The sequence below is a fragment of the Triturus cristatus genome, chromosome 4_1, assembly GCF_964204655.1.
Source record: "Triturus cristatus chromosome 4_1, aTriCri1.1, whole genome shotgun sequence".
NCBI lineage: Eukaryota > Metazoa > Chordata > Amphibia > Caudata > Salamandridae > Triturus > Triturus cristatus.
In genome coordinates this window covers 22,978,930-23,006,352 of record NC_140585.1, presented here as the reverse complement: position 1 = coordinate 23,006,352, position 27,423 = coordinate 22,978,930, and the positions used below count along the sequence as shown (strand labels likewise).

The 27,423-nt window shown below is 49.2% G+C and overlaps 1 protein-coding gene across 2 annotated transcripts in view; it reads left to right on the top strand.

Annotated features, from left to right (window-relative positions):
- LOC146839349 (calcium-binding protein 1-like) overlaps positions 1 to 20,436 on the top strand; it is a 430,695-nt gene extending 410,259 nt beyond the window's left edge. For both annotated transcript variants that reach the window (XM_085650347.1, XM_085650348.1), the window contains 2 exons: positions 16,204 to 16,351; positions 19,074 to 20,436. In XM_085650347.1, the coding sequence (XP_085506473.1) occupies positions 16,204 to 16,351; positions 19,074 to 19,099 (174 nt within the window). In that variant the 3' untranslated portion in view covers positions 19,100 to 20,436. The remainder of the gene's footprint in view (positions 1 to 16,203; positions 16,352 to 19,073) is intronic.
- Positions 20,437 to 27,423: the final 6,987 nt, after the last annotated feature.

The window sequence follows — 27,423 nt, the reverse complement described above, 5'->3', positions numbered from 1 at the left end:
GGACGGCATTTTTACCAACTGCCCTCTCATCACGGTAGTAAACGCACTCCCCCTTCTTTGGTCAGACCACTACGCCGTCAACTTTCTCATCAACACTACCGACTCCAATCAGTCCCGCAGAACTAGACCCACTCAGAACAAAATTCGGGTCTGGAAAAAGGTTACGCAACCTAAACTGTCCGCTGCTTTGACAAATCTCCCCACTCTCCAGCTTGATCCCAATCAGGCAGCCGCAGGCTTTAACAACTGGATTTCACAGGCCACCAATCCACTGGCCCCGGAAGTGTCCAAACCAGCTATAAAAAGACTTGTGTCGGCTCCCTGGTACTCCACTGAGCTAAAAAGTCTTAAAATTCACTGCAGACATAAGGAGCGATCCTGGCGCTCTTCATACAGCCTTACGTCTAAGGCAGACTATGGGGCAGCCGTGAAAGAATATCAACAAGCTATAACCTTAGCCAAGTCGACCTATTTTACTGCTAAAATTCTTGCAGCCTCCAACTCCTCCAAAGAATTATTCAAAACCGTCACCGCTTTGTCCTTCGTCCTGGGGACTCTATCTTTCTCCCCACCCAAGCCTTCATCGACAACCTCGCGGTCTTCTTCCAGTCCAAGGTTAACCTGGTCTATGAAGAGCTTCTGAATCTACCTCAGGTCAACACCATTCCCTCCGTGGAGGTGTGGGACTCTCAGCCCCACCATGGCAGCTTAACCAACTTTTCTAAGCTGGAATTGAAGCAAGTGGTTGACCTGCTTGCCCAGACAAAATCAGGATCCCCGCTTGACCCCTGCCCCCCATATATCTTACATCTAGCTGCGGAAGAGGTCGGCAGAGCACTGACCCCGCTGCTCAATCTAGTAATTGGAACAGGGATTTTCCCGACCAAATGGAAACTGGCCTGTATTAGACCTATATTGAAAAAACCCTCCCTTGATCCCTTGGAGGCGAAAAATTACCGGCCCATCTCATGCCTACCCATAACCTCCAAAATCCTGGAAAAATCCATCAATCAGGATCTCATGTCTTATCTGGAGGGTAACAACCTTCTAGACTTCACGCAGCATGGGTTTAGATCCCAACACTCGACGGAATCTGCCTTGATCATGGCAACGGAAGGAATTAGAAGGGTGCTGGACGATGGAGGAAGAGCGGCCCTAATACTACTTGACCTCACGGCGGCCTTTGATACTGTAAATCACACAGTATTGCTAACTAGGCTGCAAACCGTGGGGGTCACTGGTAAAGCCCTATCCCTTCTCACTTCCTTCCTCGACGCCAGGGAACAACCAATCCACTGGGACGGTATGCAATCGGAACGGTTCACCCTCCCGGGCGGAGTTCCACAGGGCTCCGCCCTCTCGCCCACCCTTTTCAATATTTATGTCACCCCACTGGCCAGACTGATCAAGAGTCATGGCCTAGCGCTCGTCTCCTATGCTGATGACACACAAATATTGGTGTCAATCACCCAAAATGACAACCAACCAGCTGAGCGATTCCGCGACTGTCTCTCCTCTGTCATGTCTTGGATGAGGGCTAACTTCTTAAAGCTAAATACCCAAAAAACCGAGGTGCTTGAGTTCGGAAATAAACCCTCCATATGGAACCACCACTGGTGGCCCCCGGAGGCCGGTTTGTGCCCCTCTCCAGTAGCCAAGGCTAGAAACCTTGGTTTTCTCCTCGACGAGGGGCTTACCTGTGCCCCCCAAATCAACCAAGTGGTTTCCGCCTGTTTCTTCACACTTAAACTTCTCTACAAAATTCTCCCATTCATCCTGCCTTCCCTCAGGAAAACTGTAGTTGGTGCTCTCATTCTATCTAGGATAGATTACTGTAACGCACTCTATCTGGGCTCAGGGGCCAAACAGCTTACAAAACTTCAATCTCTTCAAAACGCTGCTGCCCGAGTCTTATGTGGCCTTCCGAAACACCATCCTACCTCCGCAAGCATCAAAGCACTTCACTGGCTCCCGGTAAGATGCAGGATTGACTTCAAGGCCCTATGCCTTGTACACAAAGCCCTTTATGGAGGCGGGGCCGAAGATGTTCAATCCCTTTTTCCTCGCTACACTCCAACTCGCTGCCTACGATCTTCTGACGTCGGGCTGGTCCTTCCTCCAAAAATCAAAAGGGCAAGATTGGGTGGTAAACGCTTTTCATTCCTGGCGGCCAAACTATGGAAAGCCCTCCCTGTCTCACTACGCCTTCAGCCCTCCCGCTCTATTTTCAGAAAGGCCATAAAACCAGGCTTTTCTAGAATCAGTGCTTCCCAGATGTGGCTACCTAGCGCCAAGACGCCTCGGCATAAGTGCGCTTTACAAATACATTCAGTCAGTCAGTCAAAGCTTGTTGTGTCCAATCTGGGCACCAATGCTGGAGCACTCGACATCCTTCGTGGGACAGCTCGAATCCAGCTCCTGGTTGTCCTCGACACCTCCTTGTCCTCGTGGCTGAAGAGTCAAGCTTCACCTCCTTCACTTGAAATCACCCGACATCGGTGGGCATCTGCTCATCGCCTTCCTGGTCACTGGCAAGTGACCCAGACTCTGTCCCTCTGCTTTCAGGTTCTTCTCCTCTTCGATACAGGCTTGGATCTCTTCGGACACTTCGCATCTTCACGGCAGCAGCACTTCTTCGCCAGCTCACATTGAAATCGACGACGCGGACCCGACACCAAAAGACACCTATGCACCCGGCTTCCCTGGGTGAGGTAACACGAGTCCTCTGGTGCTTCCGTGGGTGCTAGCCCTAGAACTTCCTAAGCCCACAAGGGGTTGGTCCTGACTCATTCCTAAGTGTCCCTAATCTTTAAAAATCTAACTGCGACTTTCCCCATAGAAGCTAATGGGAGCTCGCGGATGTGTTCACACACTGCACACGGCCCCCGTGGGTCCCCTGTGTCACTACCTCGGGTGGTTCCTTGGGGTCCCAGTGATTGTAAAGGCTCTCTGGGCCTTGTGTCTTGTTAAGTCATGGTTCTTTTTTCCACTATTTTAGTATATGGTTTGACTCGCCCCTAGGGCCTCACGTGTATTTGTGCTATTTTACTGTGATTATTGAAGTGTAACTTATGTGTTTTGACCTCTAGTCTCATAAAGTGACTAGGACTGTGTGTTTAGTAATAAATACAAATATTTTATATATATATACCTGGTGTGGATATCTTTCATTTAGTGACTCATGAGATTATAGACTGGTAAAACAAGCTGCTTTACATTCCTTCAAGACTTAGCCTGAAGGCTGCTCTCCATAGCTACCACTAGGACAGCTTTCAATAAAGGTTGTCTTTAACCTATAACCAATAAGGGGTTGTTTGGACTGATACAAGGTGCCCACTAGAACTAGTGGACAGCATATATCAGGCCAACTTCTCACACAGAGGACAAACCCCAACACCACCGGACAGCCATACCGGAAGCAGTAAAAAGGAAAGAGGCCAGGGCCAGCCAACATGGCACATTCACAAACCCAAAGGACCACCCGAGGGCAGAACCAACCAGACCAAACCTGGAAGGAGGGAAGCACTTGCCAGGCACCAGCTCTACCCCCCAACCAGAACGACCCGGCACCTAGAGAGCCCAGAGGACAAAGCCCCCGAAACCCCACAGAGGAGGACCAGGCCCCAAGAAAAAAACAGCCTGCAACAACCACCAGAACCGCCATAGGACAACCACCAAGCACCCCGGCTGGGAGGCGGAGCCTCAGCAAAAGCCCAGGAACAGGCCAAAAGCGAGCAAAGGCCAGAGCACATGCAAGAAAACCGGGGAAACAGGAACAAAACCCCAGGAACGCACCCCACAAGGCCCACAGAGCCAGAAGGGATCAGGCCCGAGAACCCAACAGAAAGCAGCCTCCAAAACAATTCCAGGAGGACCATACAGCCAGACCCCAACCAAACTGAAAAGGACAGGGGAAGAGCTCGAGACCAGAACCCCAGGAGGCCAAACGCCCCACAAGGAACAAGGCCCCAACCGAACTAGGGACCAACAGGAAATGCAAGGGCAGCAGGGGCAGGCAAGGCCAACCCCCATGGCCTCAAAGACCAGGGCAGAAGAACAAGCCAGCCAGAGATGCCCCCCCAAAGAGACCAGGCAGACAGCCGACCAAACAACAGACAGGCCAGCAAAGACCGGGGACCGATAATCCGGAACCCGCACAGGCCGGAAGGGGCTAGACAGAGCCAACGGCCCAAAACCGGAAACCCCCGACCCCAGAGGGGAGGGAAATGAACCCCAAAACCCACCAAGCCAGAGAGACAACAGAAGCCAGGGCGGAAGCCAAGCAGACCACCTAGACCCACAAACTCCACGGCCCTGCACCCACCAAGGGAGGGCAGGAGCAGGGGGAAAAACCCCAGGGCAGAACCCAGACAACAGAGCGCCAAGCAAACGGGAATCCAGGGCCGAAGACAAACAACCTGCCCAACCAGAAGGACCCAGCGGCCCAACCCACAACCAGGGAAGGCCCTAAAACTGGGAAGGCTCCAGCAGGACACAGGCAAAAACAAAGGCCAGGGAGGGCCAGAGGAGCCAAAGGCACAAGGCCCCCCCAAACCACTGCAACCAGGCAGGCATCCCAACAAAGGGAGGAGGGGCACAGAGTGACAGACCCCGCCAACAAGAGCGGGCCCCAAATAAGAGGGGGGGGGAGTGGGCACACAGGGAAGACAGGATCGGGCGCCCAGGCAGAAGACCAGCACAGCTGGAAAGGGGAGGCCCAGGCCACAACGGGCAAAACCAGCCCACCACAACAAAGACCAGGAAATGACCACTGAGGGAACAGCCACCCACAGGCAGAGACCATTCAGCTAGAGACCACAGTCCCGGGACAAAAGCACAAACCAAACAGAGCAGAGGAGAACAGCCGGCAGCAGAAGCCCAGAGCACCCGACCACCCAAGCTGCACAAGCAGGCCACAAACCAGCCCCAACCCACCAAAAAAAAGGGCAGAGACCAGAGCAGACCAGGGACCAGCAGGCAAACCCAGCAGGAGGCAGGGAGGGCCTGATGAAGCAAAAGGCCCCTAGAGGCCCAACTGCAGGAGAAACAAACACCACAGCCCGCTTCAATGCCAGGAGGATTCACAAACAGGTAAGAACCAGACCCAAACCAGCACCACACCCAGCAACCAGGCAAGCACCGGGGGCAGACAAGGCAGCAAAGACGCAGCATAAAAATCAGACAAAGAGGGGCAAGAGACGCAAAGAACAGAGCAACCGCCCGTGGACCGGAGCCCCAGAGAACAGCAAACGCGACAGGCAAGAGCAGGGCCCAACAGGGAGCAGAGGCACCACCCTATAGCCCCCGCAACCACAGGCAGGCACCCAGCAAGGGAACCAACCGGACAGAATAAGCAGAGGGCAGACACACCCCAGGAGGAAGACTGAAGCCATGGCAAAGGGCATAAGAGTGAGAAAGGCAGGGAGGAACAAAGGACCACCCCAAGAGGAAACGCAACACAGGAGCGGCAACGGAAGCAACCAGGCAAGGAACCTGGACACCCATGAGGACGAGCCAGAAATCCGCAGTGCCACCACCAAAAGCACGACAAAATAGTCCAATTGCCACCGCATCTGGCTGACCCAGGAGGCCAAAACCGCCAAAACCGCCACGCAGCCCGCACCCGGAGGAGACTGGCCCCCAGATACAGAACAGGCCGACCCCGCAAGAGGGAATGAAGAATGAGCCCAAAAAAGGGAACCACAGGAGGGGCGCAAGGCAACCAGAGCGTAATCAGGCAGCCAGAATAGCACACCAAGGAAACAGCTCCCTCCACGTGGAAAACACCCGGGGAGGTGGGCAGAAACAAGAACAAGCCCCCCCCCCAGGCCACCAGGGACCTGGACACCAAAGAACAAAGAAAGCACTGAGGATCCACAACGCCAGCGTTGAAAGAGGAGGATATATCCTATAAGTCATGGTTCATAAGGCCAGACCATGCGTAGCGGGCAGAAGCCAAATTAAGGTGTGGCTTGGTCAGGGCTTGAGGGAGCTCGAGCTGAGCCAAAGCCCGGCACGAGCCTGGCCCTTCTGCACTCAGACTGCGACCGCAGAAGGCAGCGGTGGAGACAACCACTCAGAACCCTATTGCACTCAAACAGTCAATGCATGCACCAACAGAGCTCAATGTGAGCCAGCGGCGTCCTGCGCTAACCACAGGCAATGATTAAGCAACAACAGCACTGTTAAGGAGAACCAGGAAGGACACATACAAAATCGTTGGCTCTGAAAGAGTAAGTGAGTCGCTCAGCAACACAGGATGTGGAGCCGATGCCGAAATCACACCTGCAACCCCAGCTCCAAAGTCGCAAGTTCCAGCCATCACACCACATCCCCTCGCCCACAACAAGAAGCAACAGGCTGCTAGAAAGAAAGTGCCAGGGAGGTGAGACAGGCAGAGCAGCAGGAGCAAACCTGCAAAAAACTATGAGCCTCCAGGCATGGTAGCAGCAAGGATGCGCGGCAAGGACCCCTGAGAAAACCCGCTGTGCACTGCAGGAAACAAGGGAAGCAGCTGTCCACAACCTCGGCATGCAGAAGGAGGCGCAAGGACAGGAAGAAAAAAACAGAAACCACTATGCAGGGCTCAAGTGGGGGGGTGGAAACAGAAACAAGGTCCCCCTCCCATCCGCAGCCAGCCCAAGGCATCCAACACATCCCCTCCAGGGAAGGGGGTAAGAGGAAGGCAGGGGAACAAGGCAACATGGCTCGTCTTCCATGCAGCCAGGCTCCAGGAAGACGAGCCCAGCAACCCGGAAGGAACCGGGAGGCTGGCGCACCAGCCGCAATGGGTCTGGAAAACCAAGCATCCCAGCATGCCTGGCAGGCCGGAGGCAGAGCACCAGACACCCTAACCGCACAGCCAGGTAGCCGGACGGGGAAGTCAAAGGAAGAAATCCACTCAAGCCCGGCAGGAGCAGCACCAGCATCCACACCTCAATTCTGTCGACAGACAGAAAAAAGAACAGGCGGAATGCTGGGTAAGTACTGCTTATGTACTACGGTGGGGGCTGGGGTTAGGGTCCCAGCAGTCCTCTTTTCTTTTTTCTGTCGCGAGAGGATTATCTCCACTTTGTTCTGAATGGGACGAGGACATAAGGGACCTGGCAAAAAGCACAAACCAAACAGAGCAAAGGAGAAACAGCTGGCAGCAGAAGCCCAGAGCACCCGACCACCCAAGCCGCACAAGCAGGCCACAAACCAGCCCGAATCACCCAAAAAAAGGGCCGAGACCAATGCAGGTGGTAATGCTGGTGTACCATTGTACTCCGTTACAAAACATAAGGATCCACCTCTAACCATTGTACTCCCGCAGTACCCAACTGTTCAGATACTGACAATATTTTCCTTGGGGTTAACCCGTTCATGACCAACCCAAGCCTCTCCTAAAATGCCCATTTCTGGAAAATGAGTAAATAAATTCACACCAATCACAATCGCAAAAAGCACACTTTTTGGTAACCTTCTAAATCTCTGGCCAATTTGGTGTAATTTCATTTAGACATTTGCTCTGTATTGGAAAGCAAACTTACAATGGGAATTAAGACTCCCCTTTTCATAACTCCTGCTTGAGAGTGCAAAACTTTCCGTGAAGGAGACAACCTGGAGAAGCTCTTTTTTACATTTTCGTGCACATTTTTCAAATGGCACAAAAGATATTTATAAAACCAAAAAGGACCTTCCTATGGAAGTCTGAGCTGAGTGACGACACTGGAGGTAGAGCTGCTATTTTAATATACAAACATTGAGGTCGATGGATAGACAGACTGACGGGTGGATAGATAGATAGATAGATAGATAGATAGATAGATAGATAGATAGATAGATAGATAGATAGATAGATAGATAGATAGATAGATAGATAGATAGATAGATAGATAGATAGATAGATAGATAGATCACCCATGTGGAGGAGACCGCCGACCGATTTAAGAGCTAAATGTCACAAGTCAACCAATGGATGCAGTCTAACTGTTTGAAATTGAATGGCGGAAAGACCGAGGTCCTGTTGCTGGGCGCCAATACAACCTTCTGGTCGCCCAGGTGGTGGCCCGCTAATCTGGGAGATTGTCCTACCTTAGTGTCCAACGTTAAAAACCTTGGAGTCATCTTTGATGACAAATTAACATTTGATAATCAGATTAACAAGCCCTCCTCCACTATCTGGTTCGTTTTAAAAATGATTAGAAAAACCTGCCCATTTATTCCCTCCGATGCAATTAAAACCTTGGTCATAGCATTGACTCTCTCGAGACTGGACTACGGGAATGCACTATACCTGGGAATTCAATCCCAGCATCTAATAAAACTGCAAGGTTTGCAGAACGCTGCTGCGAGATTGGTACCAGACATCCATAGGTTTCAATCAGTTTCTCACGGTTTAACCCCTTGTGTGCCACGCCCTTTCCCCGCCCTGTGCCGGCCGTTGCATTAGCGGGCGGGGTTTATGACGAGCTGGACTCATCATGGGCACAGCGCAACCGCGGCCCATGACGAGTCCAGCTCGTCATGGGCACAGAAGGGGTTAAGAGCCCTTCATTGGCTCCCGATTAAAAAACGGATTGAGTTTAAATCTCAATGTCTGGCGTTCAAAGCGTTACATGGTATGGGGCCGCCCTTTTTGAGGGCGCATCTGAAATGGTATGTGCCGGCCAGAAGCCTAAGATCAGCCCATACTAAACTTCTGCAGACACCTCAGTGTAATGGGGTGGCAGAAGCTTCCTGTTCGGGACAGTTAAGATCTGGAGCCAGCTCCTTGTTTCCATAACGAGCTGCCCATCACTCTGGTGCTTCAGAAAGGCACTGAAAACCTGTCTCTTTAACAACTGTGCTGGATCTTCCTGGCTTCCCGTCAAAACCTGGCAAACTACCGTCCTAGCACCAAGACACCCACGGGCATTCGCTGCGCTCTACAAATACATAAATCAATCAAATCAAGGGAATAGTCAGGGTGTTAGTCCGATTGGACGGGAGAAGGCTCTGTCAGCAATGCAGGTCCTGCAGTGAGACCCATCAGGCAATGGGTCAGACTAGCAGAGGGTTTTATCCAGCATTGGATTCATCTTTCAGTGAGTCCATCTTGCATTGACTCAGTCTTGCAGTGAGCCCATCTTGCAGTGAGTCAGTCTTGCAAAGAGTCAATCTTGCAGCGAGTCAGTCTTGCAATGAGTCAATCTTGCAGTGAGTCCAACTTGTAATGAGTCAATCCTGCAGTGAGTCTGTCTTTCAATGAGTCAATATTGCAATGAGTCAGTCTTGCAATGAGTCAATCTTGCAGTGAGTCCACCTTGTAATGAGTCAATCGTGCAGTGGGTCAGTCTTGCAATGAGTCAATCTTGCAGTGAGTCTGTCTTGCAATGAGTCAATATTGCAGTGAGTCCATCTTGTAATGAGTCAATCTTGCAGTGAGTCAGTCTTGCAATGAGTCAATCTTGCAGTGAGTCCACCTTGTAATGAGTCCATCTTGCAGTCAGTTGGTCTATCAATGAATGTATCTTGCAGCGAATCAGTCTTGCAAAGAGTCAATCTTGCAGTGAGTTAGTCTTGCAAAGAACCAATCTTGCAGTGAGTTAGTGTAGGAGAGTAGATCTGCCTCTTATGTTGCCCCCACTTTTTTTCTGATGTTTACACTGGTTTCTGACTATAGTCTGGCTGGGACCCTGTTAATCAGGGCCCCAGCCTCTCTGTTATCTCTAAACAAGATGGAGTGCATATTAGGTGCACTAGTGATTGGATACTGTGGTGCCTTATGAGTCCCTAGTATATGGTACCTTAGGTACCGAGGGCATAGGTACTTCACAGGCCTACCAGGGGCTGAAGCATGTATTATGCCACCCCTGGGAAGCAGACTAAATCTGACACCACAGGCCTGCTACTGCAGCCTGGGTGAGGTGGTTCTAGCACTCCTCACTGAGATATAGGTTCCCTATATCTCTCCTGCAGACACATTTAAACCTATCAGTCACCCCTAAGTCAGGCCCTATCAATCCTGAGGGCAGGGTGCTTGGTTTCCATGTGAGGGGGTGCCTCTTCCTGAGCAGGGCCCCTCTGCAGCTCTCAGAGTCCATTCTCTGGGGCTGTTTGTGAGTGCGGTCAAACCATATACTCTTAAGTGCGTTATAAACTCGCGGTAAATGCTAACTTTGGGATGGCTGCATCAAAACATGTTGTGTTTGGTGTCAAACGCTTTGGAATCATACACCCACACCAGTAACTGGTGTAGGAGTATGATCCCACCCTTCTAGAGGGATAGACATGTACCTACTGTGGAAACACAGTAGAATCCTGAAGAGCCCTGGCATCACAAAATGGATTCCACCAGCACAGACACTGGGCTGCCCTCCTGCTGGTGACCGAAACTCACATTGGAGGAAGCCCAGCCATAGGCATCCTGTCACAGGGAGGTGTGACCTCCTCCCAGACAGGGTTTAGTGTATTGGGGCTGGGTGGGTGCACTCCTAGAGTGCTTTGAAGTCCTGCACTGGGGGAGCAGTAGGCTCCTCTGTGCATACACCAGTTCAAACCGGATCAGGGGCTACCTGCCCCTGCTCTGGCGCGAAACTGGACAAAGGGAAGTGGGTGTAGCCACCCCCTCCCCCGACCCTCCCATAGGTGGGGTCATAGAGCTAGTCCCTCCCTTCCTTCCAGTATAAGTTAGGGAACCCTTGCCATTGCAAACTAGATATCCCTGGACAACACTCTGACAAAAAATCCCGGACCTTCGAAGTTCCAGTACCTCTGGAAAACTGAAGAATCTCCCTTGGAGTCAAGGAGTGACTCCCCTGCTTGGCAGGCACCAAAAACTACAAACTACGGTTTCAAACTCCACTGCTCCCGCCGGAGACCGAAGTCCCTGCAGCCCAGGAGGAGGATTTCCTGACATCTCCAAGGCCATCGTGAGACCCCAGCGACACTGAGGCAAGTGGACCCCACGAGTGACGAGGAACCGCAATCCCTGGGTACCGTGCTCTATTTTCGAGTGCAACCCCGTCACGACGTTCTACGAACCTGTGCATTGGGCCACCTGTGGTCCAAGCCTCTAGCAGGGATCCCTCCAGAGATCAGAGGCCAACCACGTCCCGAGTGACCGTGGGCCCTTGTTGAGTGGATCCTCCTGAGGCATCTTCGCGATCCCTTGCCGGCTGGCTTGTGGGTCCTCTGAAAACTTTCCTACAATTTCAAGGGGCTCCCCTGGTTGCTCCAGGCCTGCCCTGACTTACCCTCGCTGGGTGAGTCCCTCAGACCTTGCTAGTCTGCACAGCTGACTTTTTGTCCTTTCCATGAGACTTGCTGTTACCAAGGCTTGTTGTCTCCAATCTGGTCACTGACACCGTAGTAAGCTGCAGACTTTGTGGGACACGCCGAATCCAGCTCCTGGTGGTCGTCGACGCCTCCTGGACCTCGTGGCTGAAGAGTCAAGACACCCATGAACTACCTGAAAACACCCGACTACTGTGGGCATCCAGCTTCCTTGGCCCGGGTCACTGCCAAGTGACTTTGAACATTGTTCCCTCTGCTTTCAGGTCTTCCTTCTTCTGAATCCAGTCTTGGATTACCTCGGACACTTCTTCTGTCTTCACAAGCAGCAAGTCTTCATTGGCTCCCATTGAAAACGACACCGTGACCCGACACCAAAAGACACGTATGCACCCGGCTTCCCTGGGTGAGGTAACTCATGCACTATGCTCCTGTGGGTGTTGGCTCTAGAACTACTTACCCTGTAAGTGACTTGCTTGTAGACTCTCCCAAAGTATCCTTAAACTCCTAATTTCCAACCGCGACTTGCACTATTGAAGTCAATGGGGATTCGCGGCTGGGTTAACACACTGCATGCGTCCCCCATGAATCCTTTACTTACCTGCCTTGGGTGGTTTCGTGAGGCCCCAACGCTTCTGAAGGCCCTAGGCCTTGTCCCTTTGCAAGTTGTTATCTATAAGTCTCTTTTTTAGTATATGGTCTGGTACGCCCCTAGGGCCCCAGCCATATTTGTGCTTAATTTATTGTGAAACGTTGATTTGTGCATATGTTCCTGGCTTCTAATCTCATAAAGAGATTAGTAGAGAGTTGTTTAGTAATAAATACATATATATTTGATATATATACCTGTGTGGTGTCCTTTCATTTGGTAATTCAAGAGATCATGTGGTAAAACAAGCTGCTTTACATTCCTCTAAAGACTTAGCCTGAAGGCTGCTCTCCACAGCTACCACTAGGATAGCTTTCTTTAAAAGGTTGTCTTAAACCTATCTACCATAAGAGTCGAATTGTACTGGTGCAAGGTGTCCACTTTAACTAGTGACCAGCATATACCAGGCCAACTTCTCACAGTCAGTCTTGCAATGAGTCAATCTTGCAGTGAGTACACCTTGCAATGAGTCAATCTTACAGTGAGTCAGTCTTGCAATGATTCAGTCTTGCAATGAGTCAATCTTGCAGTGAGTATACCTTGTAATGAGTCAGTCTTGCAATGGGTCAATCTTGCAGTGAGTCACTCTTGCAATGAGTCAATCTTGCAGTGAGTCCACCTTGTAATGAGTCAATCTTGCAGTGAGTCTGTCTTACAATGAGTCAATCTTACAGTAAGTCCACCTTGTAATGAGTCAATCTTGCAGTGAGTTAGTCTTTCAATGAGTCAATCTTGCAATGAGTCAGTCTTGCAATGAGTCAGTCTTGCAATGAGTCAGTCTTGCAGTGAGTCCACCTTGTAATGAGTCAATCTTGAAGTGAGTCAGTCTTGCAATGAGTCAATCTTGCAGTGAGTCCACCTTGTAATGAGTCAATCTTGCAGTGAGTCAGGCTTGCAGTGAGTCAGTCTTGCAATGAGTCAATCTTGCAGTGAGTCCTCCTTGTAATGAGTACATCTTGCAGTCAGTTTGTCTATCAATGAGTCAATCTTGCAGTGAGTCCACCTTGTAATGAGTCAATCTTGCAGTGAGTCAGGCTTGCAGTGAGTCAGTCTTGCAATGAGTCAATCTTGCAGTGAGTCCTCCTTGTAATGAGTACATCTTGCAGTCAGTTTGTCTATCAATGAGTCTATCTTGTAGCGAGTCAGGTTTGGTAGGGAATCCATTTTGTAGTGAGTCTATCTTGCAATGATTTGAATTCACAGTGAGTGAAGGAGGCAGTCACTTTGTTTGGGACTTCTGATAGGATGCTGCATGTTCAACAGCCCTTCGTTGCTCGCTCTGTGATGTCCTTGTCTGCAGTAGGAGGCTCTCGCCAGGAGTCAGTCTGGCAGTGAGTCGCATCTTGATGTGCATCCATGTTTAGTGAGCATTGGAGTGAGTGAGATATATGGTGAGTCAGTCATTCAGCACGTTTGTGTAGGAGACTGTATATAATGCCGTAGATCCAACAGCTCCTTGTTTCGCTGTGATCTGTTTTTCTGGCAGTGGGTTAGGCTGCCAGCGAGCCAGGACTGGCAGTAAATCCACCTTCATGTGGATTCATCTTGCAATAGATCAGATATGCAGAGTCAACCAGGCACTGAACTTGTTGAGATCTGATAGGATCCTCAGATCCATCAGCCTTTGTTGCTTTGTGATGATCTACTTGTTCTGCAGGGGATTAGGCTGGCAGTGAGTCGGTCTAGCAGTGAGTCGGATCTGGCACTGAATATACAACTCTGAGCAGCCCGGCTTGAAATCAGTCGGATATGTAGCGAACCAATCAGACAGTGAATTTGTTTAGGCGAACGGATAAGATGCTGTAGGTTGTGGTACTGTAAATTTCGGAACAATGTTGGAAGCATGGCCCTACCATGCCGACTTCAGTATCAGTGAACCGCAAATGAGTAACGCGGTATGTACGAGTGTTTTCGTCATGTTTCACTGATGAATTCACCGTGCATACGATACCACATATTGAACCCTTGGGTTCCATTTTAGAACAGTAGCCATTTTGTGGTTGCCCTCACATAGGCTGCGCACTAAGGCCATGCCTAGGCCTAAAGGACACGTACACCTTCTTGGGACTTCTCTCTGACCTGTGCAAACTGATTTTGCTGCCCGAGGTCAATCCTGTCCGGCCAGTTCCTTTCCTCGCGGCCTAATGTGATTAGCATCAGGGCTTGACCCATCATAAAGTCCTTGTTCGCACACGATCTCTGACTAAGCTATTTCACACCTGACTCTGTTTCCTACTTTATGGCTTGTTTTACGAGCAGGAGGTACCCATTTTATTGGGGTCCGCTGTTATCTGATGAGGGTTCTGAGCCTTGCTGGGTAAAATGACTGTATGCTTAATGAACTGAAATGTGGGATTGTCATTATGGCTCTGCTGTTTCTTTGAAACTAAAATATGTGGATGACCACTTGTAAAAGAGGGGCGGTGTGGCCGAGAGCGTAATTTTGTGTATATAAGTAAAGACTGGTTTTTGGTTCGGGAGCAGTCTCCTGAGAACATACATCGTGTTGTACTTCTCGAATACCTGTGATTGGTCTGCAGCCAATAAATATGATCTTTGGTTTCATCTAGAAGACTCTGTGTTTCTGTGGGTCTGAAACAGGAAGAACCCGAAGTCTTAGGGTGTGTTCCCCTGCACCGCTGGGTTCTAAAAACCCGGTACTTCAAGGTCTGACACCTCCTTGTTGCCCTCTGATCTCCTTGCCTGTCAGTGGATTAAGCTGGCAGTTAGTTGCTGTAGTAGTAAATAGGATCTGCCAGTGAATACATCTTCCTTTGAGCCTGTCCTGCAATTAGTGGACTGAGAATTTGTTCAGGATGTTGATAGGACGTTGCATGTTGAAGAGCGCTTTGTTGAGATCTTGTCGGGTAGGAGATTGGGGTGCCAGTGAGACACATCTGGCAGTAGATCCATCTTTCAGTGACTGTTTCTTGCAGAGTCCTGGATATATAGTGAATCAATGAGGCAGGGAATCTGTTTCGAAGATCGGATAGGATGCTGCAAGTTCAACAGAACACTGTCTTTCTATGAGCCCCTCGTCTGGCAGTAGATTAGCCTGCAGTGAGGCAGATCCAGCAGTTAGTTCATCTTGCAGTGAGTATATTTTACCGTGATTTAGAAATAAAAGTGAGTCAATTAGACAGTCAATTTGTTTAGAAGGTCAGTAGGATGTTGCAGGGTCGCTAGCCCTTTTTTCTGTGTGCTGTTCTTGTCCCTCTGTCACGTGGCTAGTGCAGGCCCAGAAAAGAACACTGCCATTTATACTTATGTTGCCTTCTCTTTGACACAATGATTTTTGACACTGCTTGTGTGACAGTGCAGGATTAGCTTCTCTGAAGCTACGTTGCTTAGAAAACCACTTCATAAGTACACTATCACGACACTTTGAACATTTGGTAAAAGGCCTGGACACATTTTGTGCAAATGCTGTTGTATGTTATTTCGTCCGTGAGGCGACATTGCTATCATTGAGACAATAAACAATGTCAGCTCAGCTGGAGCATCGACACGGAAGCATGAATACAGTTGGTATAAATACGCACGTGTTTGTGTGCTCAAATCAGAGGAGCACTCTGTTGTCATTGCGAGGTCATCACTGTGTTGTCGTCTCAGCTTAGCTGGTTCTCGTTCATCCCTCTGCAAGGTGGGATATCCAGCCTGTGACCAAGACGGGGACCTGCTCGCACTTACCTTCAGGTAATGGGGGTTTAGATCATCCAGTAGGGCATTCTTGGCAGAACACTCACCCTAGGTTAGGGAGCGCATCGTAGGAGTACACTGCACCCAGTACTTATAGGCCAGCATATATACACTGTTTTAGCACGATGGTGGAATTGTTCATTCTCTTCACTTTCCTTATATTGCTAATCACTTTTATCTGCTTCTGTCTATTGATTATTGCAGCGCTTGTATTTTATACAAAAATCACAATGGTTCAATAAATATTGAAAACGCCCTTTGTGTATTTCGTGTGAATCGCTCTGAGAGAGCACGAGTGACTGACAGAAAAGGTTCTAGATCTGTTACAACGATTCCTGAGGGAGTCAGGGTTGTCATGTTATGAGGTTGCCCAAACCAACTGTTACCTATCTAGGTTTAGGAGTGCTAAAAGGGTTTAGGGGTACTTATGGTGGCACTGTGAGCTTGCTGGTCTATATGCTGACATATCCTGAGTGGGTGCGTGGAATCAGGCTGGCACCAATCCCAAAGGTCATGTTATCCAACAAACGAACACTTACAACTGAAGAGTGGAAACAGTACTACACCTTCTCTGATTTTTCTTTTTATCACCGCAATAGTTTGATTCCAATGGTGACGGCCGCATCAGCACCGCTGAGTTGAGGGAGGCGATGAAGAAACTCCTGGGCCAGCAGCTGCACTACCGCGAAGTGGACGAGATCCTCAAAGATGTGGACCTGAATGGGGACGGGCTGGTGGACTTCGAAGGTGAGCAAGGGCTGAAACTCCGCTGTCACTCATCGGTGCACTCATTCCTATCCCGCCGCGTCCCCCAGAGCTCTTCCGTCACTCATGTACGCCCATCATTTTCCCATCCTTACGTCCACTATCTCCATTCCTATCCTCATTACCACAATAATGAGGAGACACTGGACTCCTTTATAATAATGAATACAAAATTTGCCTCTTATATAACGGGCACTCTGACTCAATTTGCCTCCTGAGGTAACACCATGTAAAACAAAAACTGTGTGAGTTTTACTTTGAGGTTGGAGGGCCCAAGAAGGGAGATAATTGGTCTTCCTTTGGCTGTCAGGGTGGGATGTAAATCTTGCCGGGTTTAGGGGCAACAAGGTGGCCCAGGCAGTAAGCATCAGTGCTTAATTTGAGCCTATGGTTTGCGGTACTTGGCACTGGCACTCAATTATCAACACTGGCACTTATGACAGCTGCCACATGGTGGCACTGTTTGTGCTATTTAGAGATATGCAGAACAACAGTTGTTTATTCATTCACTATACATAAAACAACTAATACCTTCTCCCAAGCCATTCTTACTGCTTTGGGGACCTCGAACAGTCTTAACTGTCACTCTTGTAGCAGTGTGTTGGTTCGTAGTTCTGTTGGCGCTGTCACTGGCAGTGCTGGCAGGGACCATGGGTGGTGCAAGCTGTGGTCACCTCCTGAGGAGTTCCCTGGCACTTATTTTCTTTTTTTAAAATCAAGCACTGAGTAAGTGTGAAAGGTAGGTGAGAATATCCATGTCCTACAGGCACTGAGGCAGTCCTTGGTGACTGGGCAGTATCCATGGTGGGCTCAGTCCTTTATTACTGCTATCCCGGTAATGTGAGGGAGTATGTTTGACTCCTGGATACTCAGGTTACTCCTTTAGTGTGCTTAACTCTCCATGAAGAGTGACAGTGAGGGAGTGTGTGTGACTCCTGGATACTCAGGTTACTCCTTTAGTGTGCTTGACTCTCCATGAAGAGTGACAGTGAGGGCTTAACCCAGGAGGTGGTACAGACTCACACGCTTGATGATACCCAATAAAGTAAATAAACTCGATCTCCAGTCAGAGCGCCATCTTTGAAAAAGAAAGACCATACAAGAAAGTGACCATACAAGAAAGTGATCATGCAAGGAAGTGACCATACAAGGAAGTGACCATCAAGAAAGAGGACAGTTTCACACTAGGAGCAAAAAAAGAACATGACGTACAACTCTCTTGCACTGAGATACGACTTCAAACTCACTTTTATGGTAGAACTTCAAGGGGCTTGAGAACAAACACTTTGGTGTCCCCCTTCCAGTGTGATCCTACACAGAATCATGTGGGAATCTCTGTCCCACTAGAAGAACTCTCAGATCTGATGCTTTGTGAGTACAGCCTTTGCTTACATGTCAGAGTCAATATTGATGAGGATTCGTGCCTAGAACATGGTGTGGAGAACGTCATCTCTATTTCATATGAATCAAATCAGTTCTGATTTCTATTTCTCCAAGAATTTCAGTAGGAGGATAACTCTTGCAGGCATTCCCTCCACCTATGGAATTGGCACCAGTGTTTGTGTCTGGACCATCTCTGGCATTTGCATCACAGCACCCATCACAGCGCTTTGAGACCCTCATGGGTGATTTGGCATGCTCTATAAATGTTTGTTTGATTGATTAATGATTGATCCTTTAGTGGAATTGTGCAGTCAATGTGTGGAAATCCGAAAAGAATAGGGGGCATCGCTCTCATACTCAATGGGATTTCCCTCTTAATTTTTTTTCAAGAACCTGTATCCAAGCTTTTCTTCACCCAAAACTGCTAGAAGTCTGTAGAGGGACCTCTGGGCAGCACAGTCAGGACCGCTTTGACCTTTGCTAAAAGGGGCTTGATGGTGACCCTGGCAGTAGGCACTGGTAGACTTGTTTGGTAATCCTCCTGCTTGTAAGTTATATCATCATCGCTGGAGCCATTGTCCCTCGAAGGACCATTTGCCCTGCGCACTCAGTTATGATCTGTTTTTAAATGCCTCGTTGCACAACTGTAAAGCTTTCCGTACACATTGAACGCCATAGAGCTGCTTCTCCTATGGAAGAAATCTTCTGTAGGGCACAGTTACGGTCCCATCAATCATCATGTCACAAAGAAAGAAATATCATCTACTTGTTTTTAAAGTATCAGACAAGAGCCTTGAGGGTCGATGGCAGCCAGTTATAAAAGTTGCCTTCCGCTCTTGAAGGCGTTTTTCAAGCACATACATCCATTCCGTAAGTCTGTTAGGTGTTAAGTGGCACCTGGGTAGCTCGGCTAGGATGTTTTCAGGAAAGTCTCCACTCTTCTGATTATTGGATCTGCACAATGTAGAATTTCTACACTGAAGGATGACTTGAAAGCATGGAGTCCAGGAGGAGGGTCTGTGGAATAGAACCCACTCACGGTCAGGGCCTTTAGCTTCTTTAGAAACCTGGGCATCTTCTCATCTTCCCTTTTTCTCACTTCTCCTTCCATTTCCCGCTGTAAAACTTTGCCAGCTTTGCAGAAAACAAGTCTTGTGATGTTCCCAAAAAATCTGCATATGTGCATATCCCTGATTAAAAGTCCTCCAAATAATATCAACCAATCCTTGCTTTTCTTGAAAGTTTTCTGTCTATTAAACGTTCATCTCTCACCTCATCTCTCTCTCTTTCTGGTCTCTAATGTAAGTATTTCTCCTCACAGAGTTTGTGCGCATGATGTCACGCTGAGCCGCTGAAATGGCCGTGCCTTACTGGAGGGGGACATTTTGAGTGAGGCATTCGAAGAGGACCCATGAGGGACAGCAACAGTTTCACCGCTGACCCCAAAGGAGATGAAAAGACTCCCCGTGGGGCTTCGAAGAACGGAGGATACACTATCCATTTTTTGCGCCGCCACCCCTTGCCTGCTTGTTTTATGTGTGTGGTTGTGTTGCCCTCTTTCATGACGATGCCCTGTATCTCATACTATTGGATTGTCCCCATCTCGGCAGAACACATCTCTTCCAGAAAAGAATGAGCTGCGAACATCTCTCATTCCTTCCCCCGACCAGTTTACCCTCTCTTTACATTCTCATTGAGCTTACCCTTATGCCTGTAACCCAGAATATTCCTGGTCACCACCAGAAAGGATCACCCCTTGATCACCACTGGAATCTCTTTCTCTTATCCCGAGAGCAGCCTCTGGGCATGTTTCATCATCTGGCCTTCGATTTCTGAATGCCTCTCCTCTGGCCTGTTTCAATATCTGCCCTTCCTCAGGAGATCTCTCGTACAGACTGGGAGTCCTCAGGAGATCTCTCGTGCAGACTGGGAGTCCTCAGGAGATCTCTCATGCAGACTGGGAGTCCTCATGAGATCTCTTGTGCAGACTGGAAGTCCTCAGGAGATCTCTCGTACAGACTGGGAGTCCTCAGGAGATCTCTTGTGCAGACTGGGAGTCCTCAGGAAATCTCTCATGCAGACTGGGAGTCCTCAGGTGATCTCTTGTGCAGACTGGAAGTCCTCAGGAGATCTCTCGTGCAGACTGGGAGTCCTCAGCAGATCTCTCGTGCAGACTGGGAGTCCTCAGGACATCTCTCATGCAGACTGGGAGTCCTCAGATCTCTCGTGCAGACTGGGAGTCCCCAGGACATCTCTTGTGCAGACTGTGAGTCCTCAGGAGATCTCTCGTGCAGACTGGGAGTCCTCAGGAGATCTCTTGTGCAGACTGGAAGTCCTCAGGAGATCTCTCGTGCAGACTGGGAGTCCTCAGGAGATCTCCCATGCAGACTGAGAGAGGACAGCACATTGTTAGCATCTCTAGAGTACATCTCAAACACACTAAGACGGATCCCAGCACATGCCTCATGCTCAACCACCCCCTTTACACTGAACCTGCAAGACCCCAGATGTCTCTTCTTCCACTGGAGGGGGCTTTCAGTGACCCACCGCTCAATGCCCACTCCATGTTCTGGATAGTTTAAACATTCTTTGGGTGAAAATGTGATATGTTTTGTTTGGCATACAGACTGTGAATTGTTTGATGTTTGATGGAGATTTATGTTAAACTTTTGCATGGATACAGTCTCCTCTTGTTCTTAATAAATTGTTTTTTTGAAAAAAATAAAATGAAAGCATTATTTTCATCTGTGAAAAGGTGTACCCCTTCACCACAGGAAAATGATAAAGTTTGTGTCCACTCCATCCTCTCTGCATGGTGATTTCACCTTCATGATCTGGGGCCTTTGCGTCATCCACATATCCCAAACCAAAGATGGCTGGAGAGAGGTTTCTTTTTCAATCTGTGTAACAGAGACCAGCTGCTAACCTCTCTCACCGCTGCTCAACACACACATGCTGACCATGTCCAGGTACTCCCACCTCCTGCACGTACAACGCATGACTCAGGCTTCTAAGACTGCAGAGACGAGACTGCAGTGGTGGCGGAGCAGTCAGGCCATAATCTGGCCTGATCTTTGAGCTAGAGATGCAGCTTGCAGGTCAATGTCAACCCAAGATGGTGTCCCAGAGATCCATTGAGGCCATACAGATAGGAATAGCTTACAGGAAATCATCACCCATGGAGACTTCTCATGCCTTGACATGGTCCCTATTGTTGGGAATGCCTCAACAAGTCCCCTCAAGTTGGTAAAAGACCAATACAAGCCACCCTCTGTCTCTAAACACTTTAAGAGAACTCTAGACCTAAGGATTCTGTAACACAGCACCTCCTGCTAGGAATGCTTTCCCAGATCCCGATCAGGTGAGATGTCAGGCCATGCATTGATATGTTCCCTATTGTTTGGCATGTTGTAACAAGAACCCAGAACTAGGAATGCCTTAACAAATTCAATGGAACAAATACCTATTCGAGAACCAGCCATGGCCCATGCAGGTAAGAGTTGTGTGGTGGTGGGGCCGAGTGGGTGGGGGTTTCGACAGATGATGAAGAGGGAAAATTAAATAAATAATTAGTTTTCCCTCATCATCGTCCGTCGGACTCCCCTCTACCGTGCTCCATCGCGGCATTCTACCTTTACTATGCGGTCATTACTTTGTATTACCTTTACTACATATGTTTTAGTTCGCAGATGCCATTACTTAGCATGCATTTACTTAGCATGCATTTACTACGCATGTTCCATTACTTAGCATGCACTTACTACGCATAATGGAGTTACTGTGAAAATTAAAGTTTTGGGGTTCAGGGGTATTTTTAGGGGTCAGGGTGGGTTAGGGTTTGGGGATGTAGGGGTATTTTTAGGGTTCAGGGTGCATTTAAGGTTTTGGGGTGCTGGGGTATTTTTGGGGTTCAGGGTGCATTTAGGTTTTGGTGTGCTGGGGTATTTTTAGGGATCAGGGTGGGTTAGGGTTTTGGGGTACATGGGGTATTTTGAGGGTTCAGGGTGCATTTAAGGTTTTGGGGTGCTGTGGTTTATTTGGGGTTGAGGGTGCATTTAGGTTTTGGGGTGCTGGGGTAATTTTAGGGGTCAGGGTCGGTTAGGGTTTTGGGGTGTAGGGGGTATTTTTAGGGTTCAGGGTGCTTTTAAGGTTTTGGGGTGCTGAGGTATTTTTGGGGTTCAGGGTGCATTTAGGTTTTGGGGTGCTGGGGTAATTTTAGGGGCCAGGGTTGGTTAGGGTTTTGGGGTGTAGGGGGAATATTTAGGGTTCAGGGTGCATTTAAGGTTTGGGGGTGCTAGGGTATTTTTGGGGTTCAGGGTGGGTTTAGGTTTTGGGGTACTGTGGTAATTTTAGGTGTCAGGGTGGGTTAGGGTTTTGGGGTATTTTGAGGGTTCAGGGTGTGTTTAATGTTTTGGCGTGCTGGGGTATTTTTGGGGTTCAGGGTGCATTTAGTTGTCAGGGTGTGTTAGGGTTTTGGGGTGTAGGGGGTATTTTTAGGGTTCAGGGTGCATTTAAGGTTTTGGGGTGCTGGGGTATTTTTAGGGTTCAGGTTGCATTTAGGTTTTGGGGTGCTAGGGTATTTTGAGGGTTCAGGGTGTGTTTAATGTTTTGGCGTGCTGGGGTATTTTTGGGGTTCAGGGTGCATTTAGGTGTCAGGGTGTGTTAGGGTTTAGGGGTGTAGGGGGTATTTTTAGGGTTCAGGGTGCATTTAAGGTTTTGGGGTTCTGGGGTATTTTTAGGATTCAGGTTGCATTTAGGTTTTGGGGTGCTAGGGTAATTTTAGGGGTCAGGGTGGGTTAGGGTTTTGGGGTGAAGGGGGTATTTTTAGGGTTCAGGGTGCTCTTAAGGTTTTGGGGTGCCGGGGTATTTTTGGGGTTCAGGGTCTGTTTAGGTTTTGGGGTGCTGGGTTAATTTTAGGTGTCAGGGTGGGTTTGGGTTTTGAGGTGTAGGAAGTAATTTTAGGGTTTAGGGTGCGTTTAAGGTTTTGGAGTACTGGGGTATTTTTGGGGTTCAGGGTGTGTTTAGGTTTTGGGGTGCTGGGATATGTTTAGGGTTCAGAGTGAGATAGGGTTTTGGGGTGTAGGGGGTATTTTTAGGGTGTCAGGGTGCATTTAAGGTTTTGGGGTGCTGGGGTATTTTTAGGGTTCAGGGTGCATTTAGGTTTTGGGGTGCTGGGGTAATTTTAAGGGTCAGGGTGGGTTAAGGTTTTGGGGTGCTGGGGTATTTTTGCGGCTCAGGGTGGGTTTAGGTTTTGGGGTGCTGGGGTAATTTTAGGTGTCAGGGTGGGTGGGAACTATCATCTGGAGAACAACAACGATATCAACTCCTCCACCCTGATCGACAACCTCGCCAACCTTGGACTTAAACAGATCGTCACAACACCGACCCACATCACTGGTCACACACTTGATGCCATCTTCTCCTCAAGCCCCCACGTCGCCTTCAATCACGCTTCCGAACTCACCTGGACAGACCACCACTGCATCCACTTCTCCTTCCGAAAACCCCTCACACACCACCGCACCCTATAGATCCCCCGCCGCTGCTGGGGCAAAGTCACTGAAGAACAACTACAGACAAGCCTCGCACTCAACCCACCGTCTAACCCCACCCAGCCCGTCGATGGTGCACTCACCCTCGGACGCTGGATGAACTAATGCTCCACCACCTTAGCCCCGATGAAAATGCCCGCCAACAGAGACACCAGCAAAAGAGCCAGCTGGTTCACCCCAGAACTCCTCACTTCAAAGCGCACCTGCCGGAAATTGGAAAACATATGGCACAGCAACAAGACGCCGGACAACCGCGCGGCCCACAAAGAGGCCATCCGCAACCACCACCACCACATCAGGAACGCCAAAAGGACCTCCTTCTTAGACCGCCTTGACAACAACGCACACAACAGCAAGGAGCTCTTCAACATCGTGAAGGAACTCTCCAACCCCAGCTCCAGCGCCAACGACATCCCGCCATCGCAAGCCCTGTGCGACTCCCTCGCCACCTTCTTTCACCGCAAGATCACCGACATCCATGACAGCTTCAACCCCCGGACAACCGCTACAGGCCTCGATACGCCGGACCCACCGCACCCCACCAACCACGACTCCCTGACAACCTGGACCAACGTGAGCATCGAGGACACAATCAATACCATGGGCACAATCCACTCCGGATCCCCGTCCGACCCTCTCCCACACCACATCTTCAACAAAGCCGGCAGGTCCTTCGCACCCCACCTGCTCAACATCATCAACCTCTCCTTCGAGACCACTACCTTCCCTGAGAACTGAAAGCACGCAGAGATCAACGCTCTACTGAAGAAACCCAAGGCGGATCCGAGCGACCTCAAGAACTTCCGGCCCATCTCCCTGCTTCCATTCCCAGCAAAGGTCATCGAGAAGATAGTTAACATCCAGCTCTCCCGTCACCTCGAAGACAACAACATCCTGGACCCCTCCCAATCAGGATTCCGCAGCAACCACAGCACTGAGACCGCCCTCATCGTTACCACAGACGACATCAGGATCCTAGTAGACAATAGCGAGACGGCGGCCCTCATCCTCCTGGATCTCTCCTCCGCCTTTGACACCGTCTGCCACCGCACACTACGCATGCTCCTCCACGACGCAGGGATCCCTGACAAGGCCTTGGACTGGACCACCTCCTTCCTCAACGGCAGAACTCAGAAAGTCCGCCTCCCCCCGTTCCAATCCGAAGCCTCCGAGATCATCTGCGGCGTCCCACAAGGATCCTCCCTTAGCCCAACGCTGTTCAACGTCTACATGGTACCACTAGCACATATCGTCCGACAGCACGACCTCAACATAATCTCCTTGGCCGACGACACACAGCTGATCCTCTCTCTCACCAAGGACCCTCTCGCCGCCAAATCCAACCTCCACCAGGGAATGAAGGCTGTCGCCGACTGGATGAAGGAAAGCCGTCTTAAGCTGAACTCAGACAAGACGGAGATCCTCATCCTCGGGCACAACTCCTCAGCATGGGACGACTCCCGGTGGCCCGCATCACTGGGGACACCCCCGGCCCCTACCAACCACGCACACAACCTGGGATTCATCCTCGACTCAAAACTCACCATGACTAAACAAATCAATGCAGTTTCCTCCATCTGCTTCAACACCCTCCGCATGCTCCGCAAGATCTACAGATGGATCCCGACAAACACAAGGAAAACAGTCACCCAGGCCCTAGTCAGCAGCAGACTCGACTACGGAAACGCCCTCTACGCCGGAGCCTCGTCCAAGTTCATCAACAGACTGCAAAGAATCCAGAACGCATCTGCACGCCTAATCCTCAACATCCCGTGCCGCAACCACATCCCCCCCCACCTGAGGAACCTGCACTGGCTCCCCGTCGACAGAAGAATCTCCTTCAAGCTCCTAGTCCACGCACACAAGGCACTCCACAAAACCGGCGCAGCCTATCTCAAAAGTTGACTCTCCTTCTACGTACCCAACAGGAAACTCCGCTCCGCTGACCTCGCCCTGGCAACTGTCCCACGCATCTGCAGAACCACATCCGGAGGCAGGTCCTTCTCCCACCGTGCCGCCAAGACCTGGAACACCCTCCCCCTCAACCGACGACAAACCAAAGACCTGCTGACTTTCAGAAGACGACACAAGACCTGGCTCTTCGACCAGTAGCAGCAGCACCACCCAGGCCCCCCCTCCGTCATCGCCTTGAAACCCTCACGGGTAAGTAGTGTGCTTTACAAATGATTGATTGATTGGGTTAGTGTTTTGGGGTGTAGATAGTAATTTTAGGGTTCAGGGTGCGTTTAAGGTTTTGGAGTGCTGGGGTATTTTTGGGGTTCAGGGTGTGTTTAGGTTTTGGGGTGCTGGGGTAAGTTTAGGTGTCAGGGTGGGTTAGGGTTTTGGGGGGCATGGGGTATCATGGTTTATTTTGAGGGTTCAGGGTTTGTTTAAGGTTTTGGGGTGCTGGGGTATTTTTAGGGTTCAGGGTGCATTTAGGTTTTGGGGTGCTAAGGTAATTTTAGGTGTCAGGGTGGGTTAGGGTTTTGGGGAGTAGGGGGTAATTTTAGGGTTCAGGGTGCGTTTAGGTTTTGGCGTAGTGGGATATGTTTAGGGTTCAGGGTGAGATAGGGTTTTGGGGTGTAGGGAGTATTTTTAGGGTTCAGGGTGCGTGCCAGGGGATAGGTTACTATGATGATTAATTTTTTGTTCTAAAGTACCAATAACGCGTTGTACCGGTATGTGTAATAGTTAACTGCGAAGTAAAAGCATTTTTAATGTATTTGTATATATTTGCGAAGTAAAAGCATGCACACTAAAATCATGCGTAATAAAGGTATTTGCGTAGTAAAAACTTCAAAGTAAATACCTGCAGAGTACCGGTATGCTAAGTAACATCATATATTCCTAGAATTCTGTAACAAGTTTCTACTGTTGGGAAACCCCTATATCAGACACCATTCAGCTCTAAATACCTTAAAAAGAACTTACCGGCCCTATGTACAATGAATAGGAATAATGATTTCTAAATAAATATTCAAATAAAATCACTATATATGCAACTTTTTGTTTCATACTTGAGATTCCTAGTTTTTCGCAAATTGTCTTACCTCTTGCATGGTAGCATTATGTGGCCAATAGGAATCGCAGCCATCACAGTGATGGTGATAGCTGTGTTCAGCACACCACCATGTCTCTGGTTGCCTTAGAATAAAAAAATGTTTTTGTTGAAATGCAACGCGTTTTTCTTAAAGAGATACGAGATGTGTTTTAATAATAAAAATTGAAACATTTTGTTTTAATTTCTTAAGAGCAGGCAGTGGCCCCTTGTATGGAAAGAAACAAAATCCCTCCTGCTTGGGATGACAGCTGTGGATTTGAAGATGGTTTAGAGTGCTTCGATCACAAACCCTCAGGTATCTTTGTTCATCTTTGATCGAATATGAGAGGTCCGCTCTCATCTGCCACATGAAAGTGGAAAACTCCTGGTTTCCCAAATGACACCGTCCATCACATTTGTGTCCTCATTAGTGGGCTCCCTTGCCAACTTTATTAGCTTTTAATTTGTAGAGCATGTGGTTTCTCTGCTTCTTCAGAAAGCAGCTGTGACCCCACCACATCAATACCTGAAGATGAAGATACAAACCTAACTAAACTAGAGGACAAATTCCAACTCAACATGAGTCTGATCATCGTTAAGCGACCGTAGTCTCTTGTGAAAGTGAATCATCGCCCAGATCCAATACAGAGGGTAATAGACCAGCAGGACCCATGGAATCCATGGACGCCATCTTTGACGGCTTGGCCATGGAGGTGGACGGCAGCGCTGCCCGGCGGGAGTTCATGCCATGTCTTCTGAAGGACCTTGCTGGAGCTGAAGCCTGCCCAGATGCCTTCTAATCTATGCAAACCTCATGTCCTTCTTGAAGAGCTTGACCAGCAATGAGCAAAGACAAGTGTTGCTTTGTTACAGAATCTGTGGATTATCTGGGCACAGAATCATATCTGAAGGAATTTGTCCTAAAAGGGATGCAGTTGAATCACCTGGTGACGCACCAGCTCTTCAGGGTGAAGATCGACACAAATCGTTTGGAAGATTGAGCCGTTATTATTCATCATTCTTTGAAGGCAACTATAATCGAACCATTTAATATAATGCGAAAAAAGGGGAACATGTAA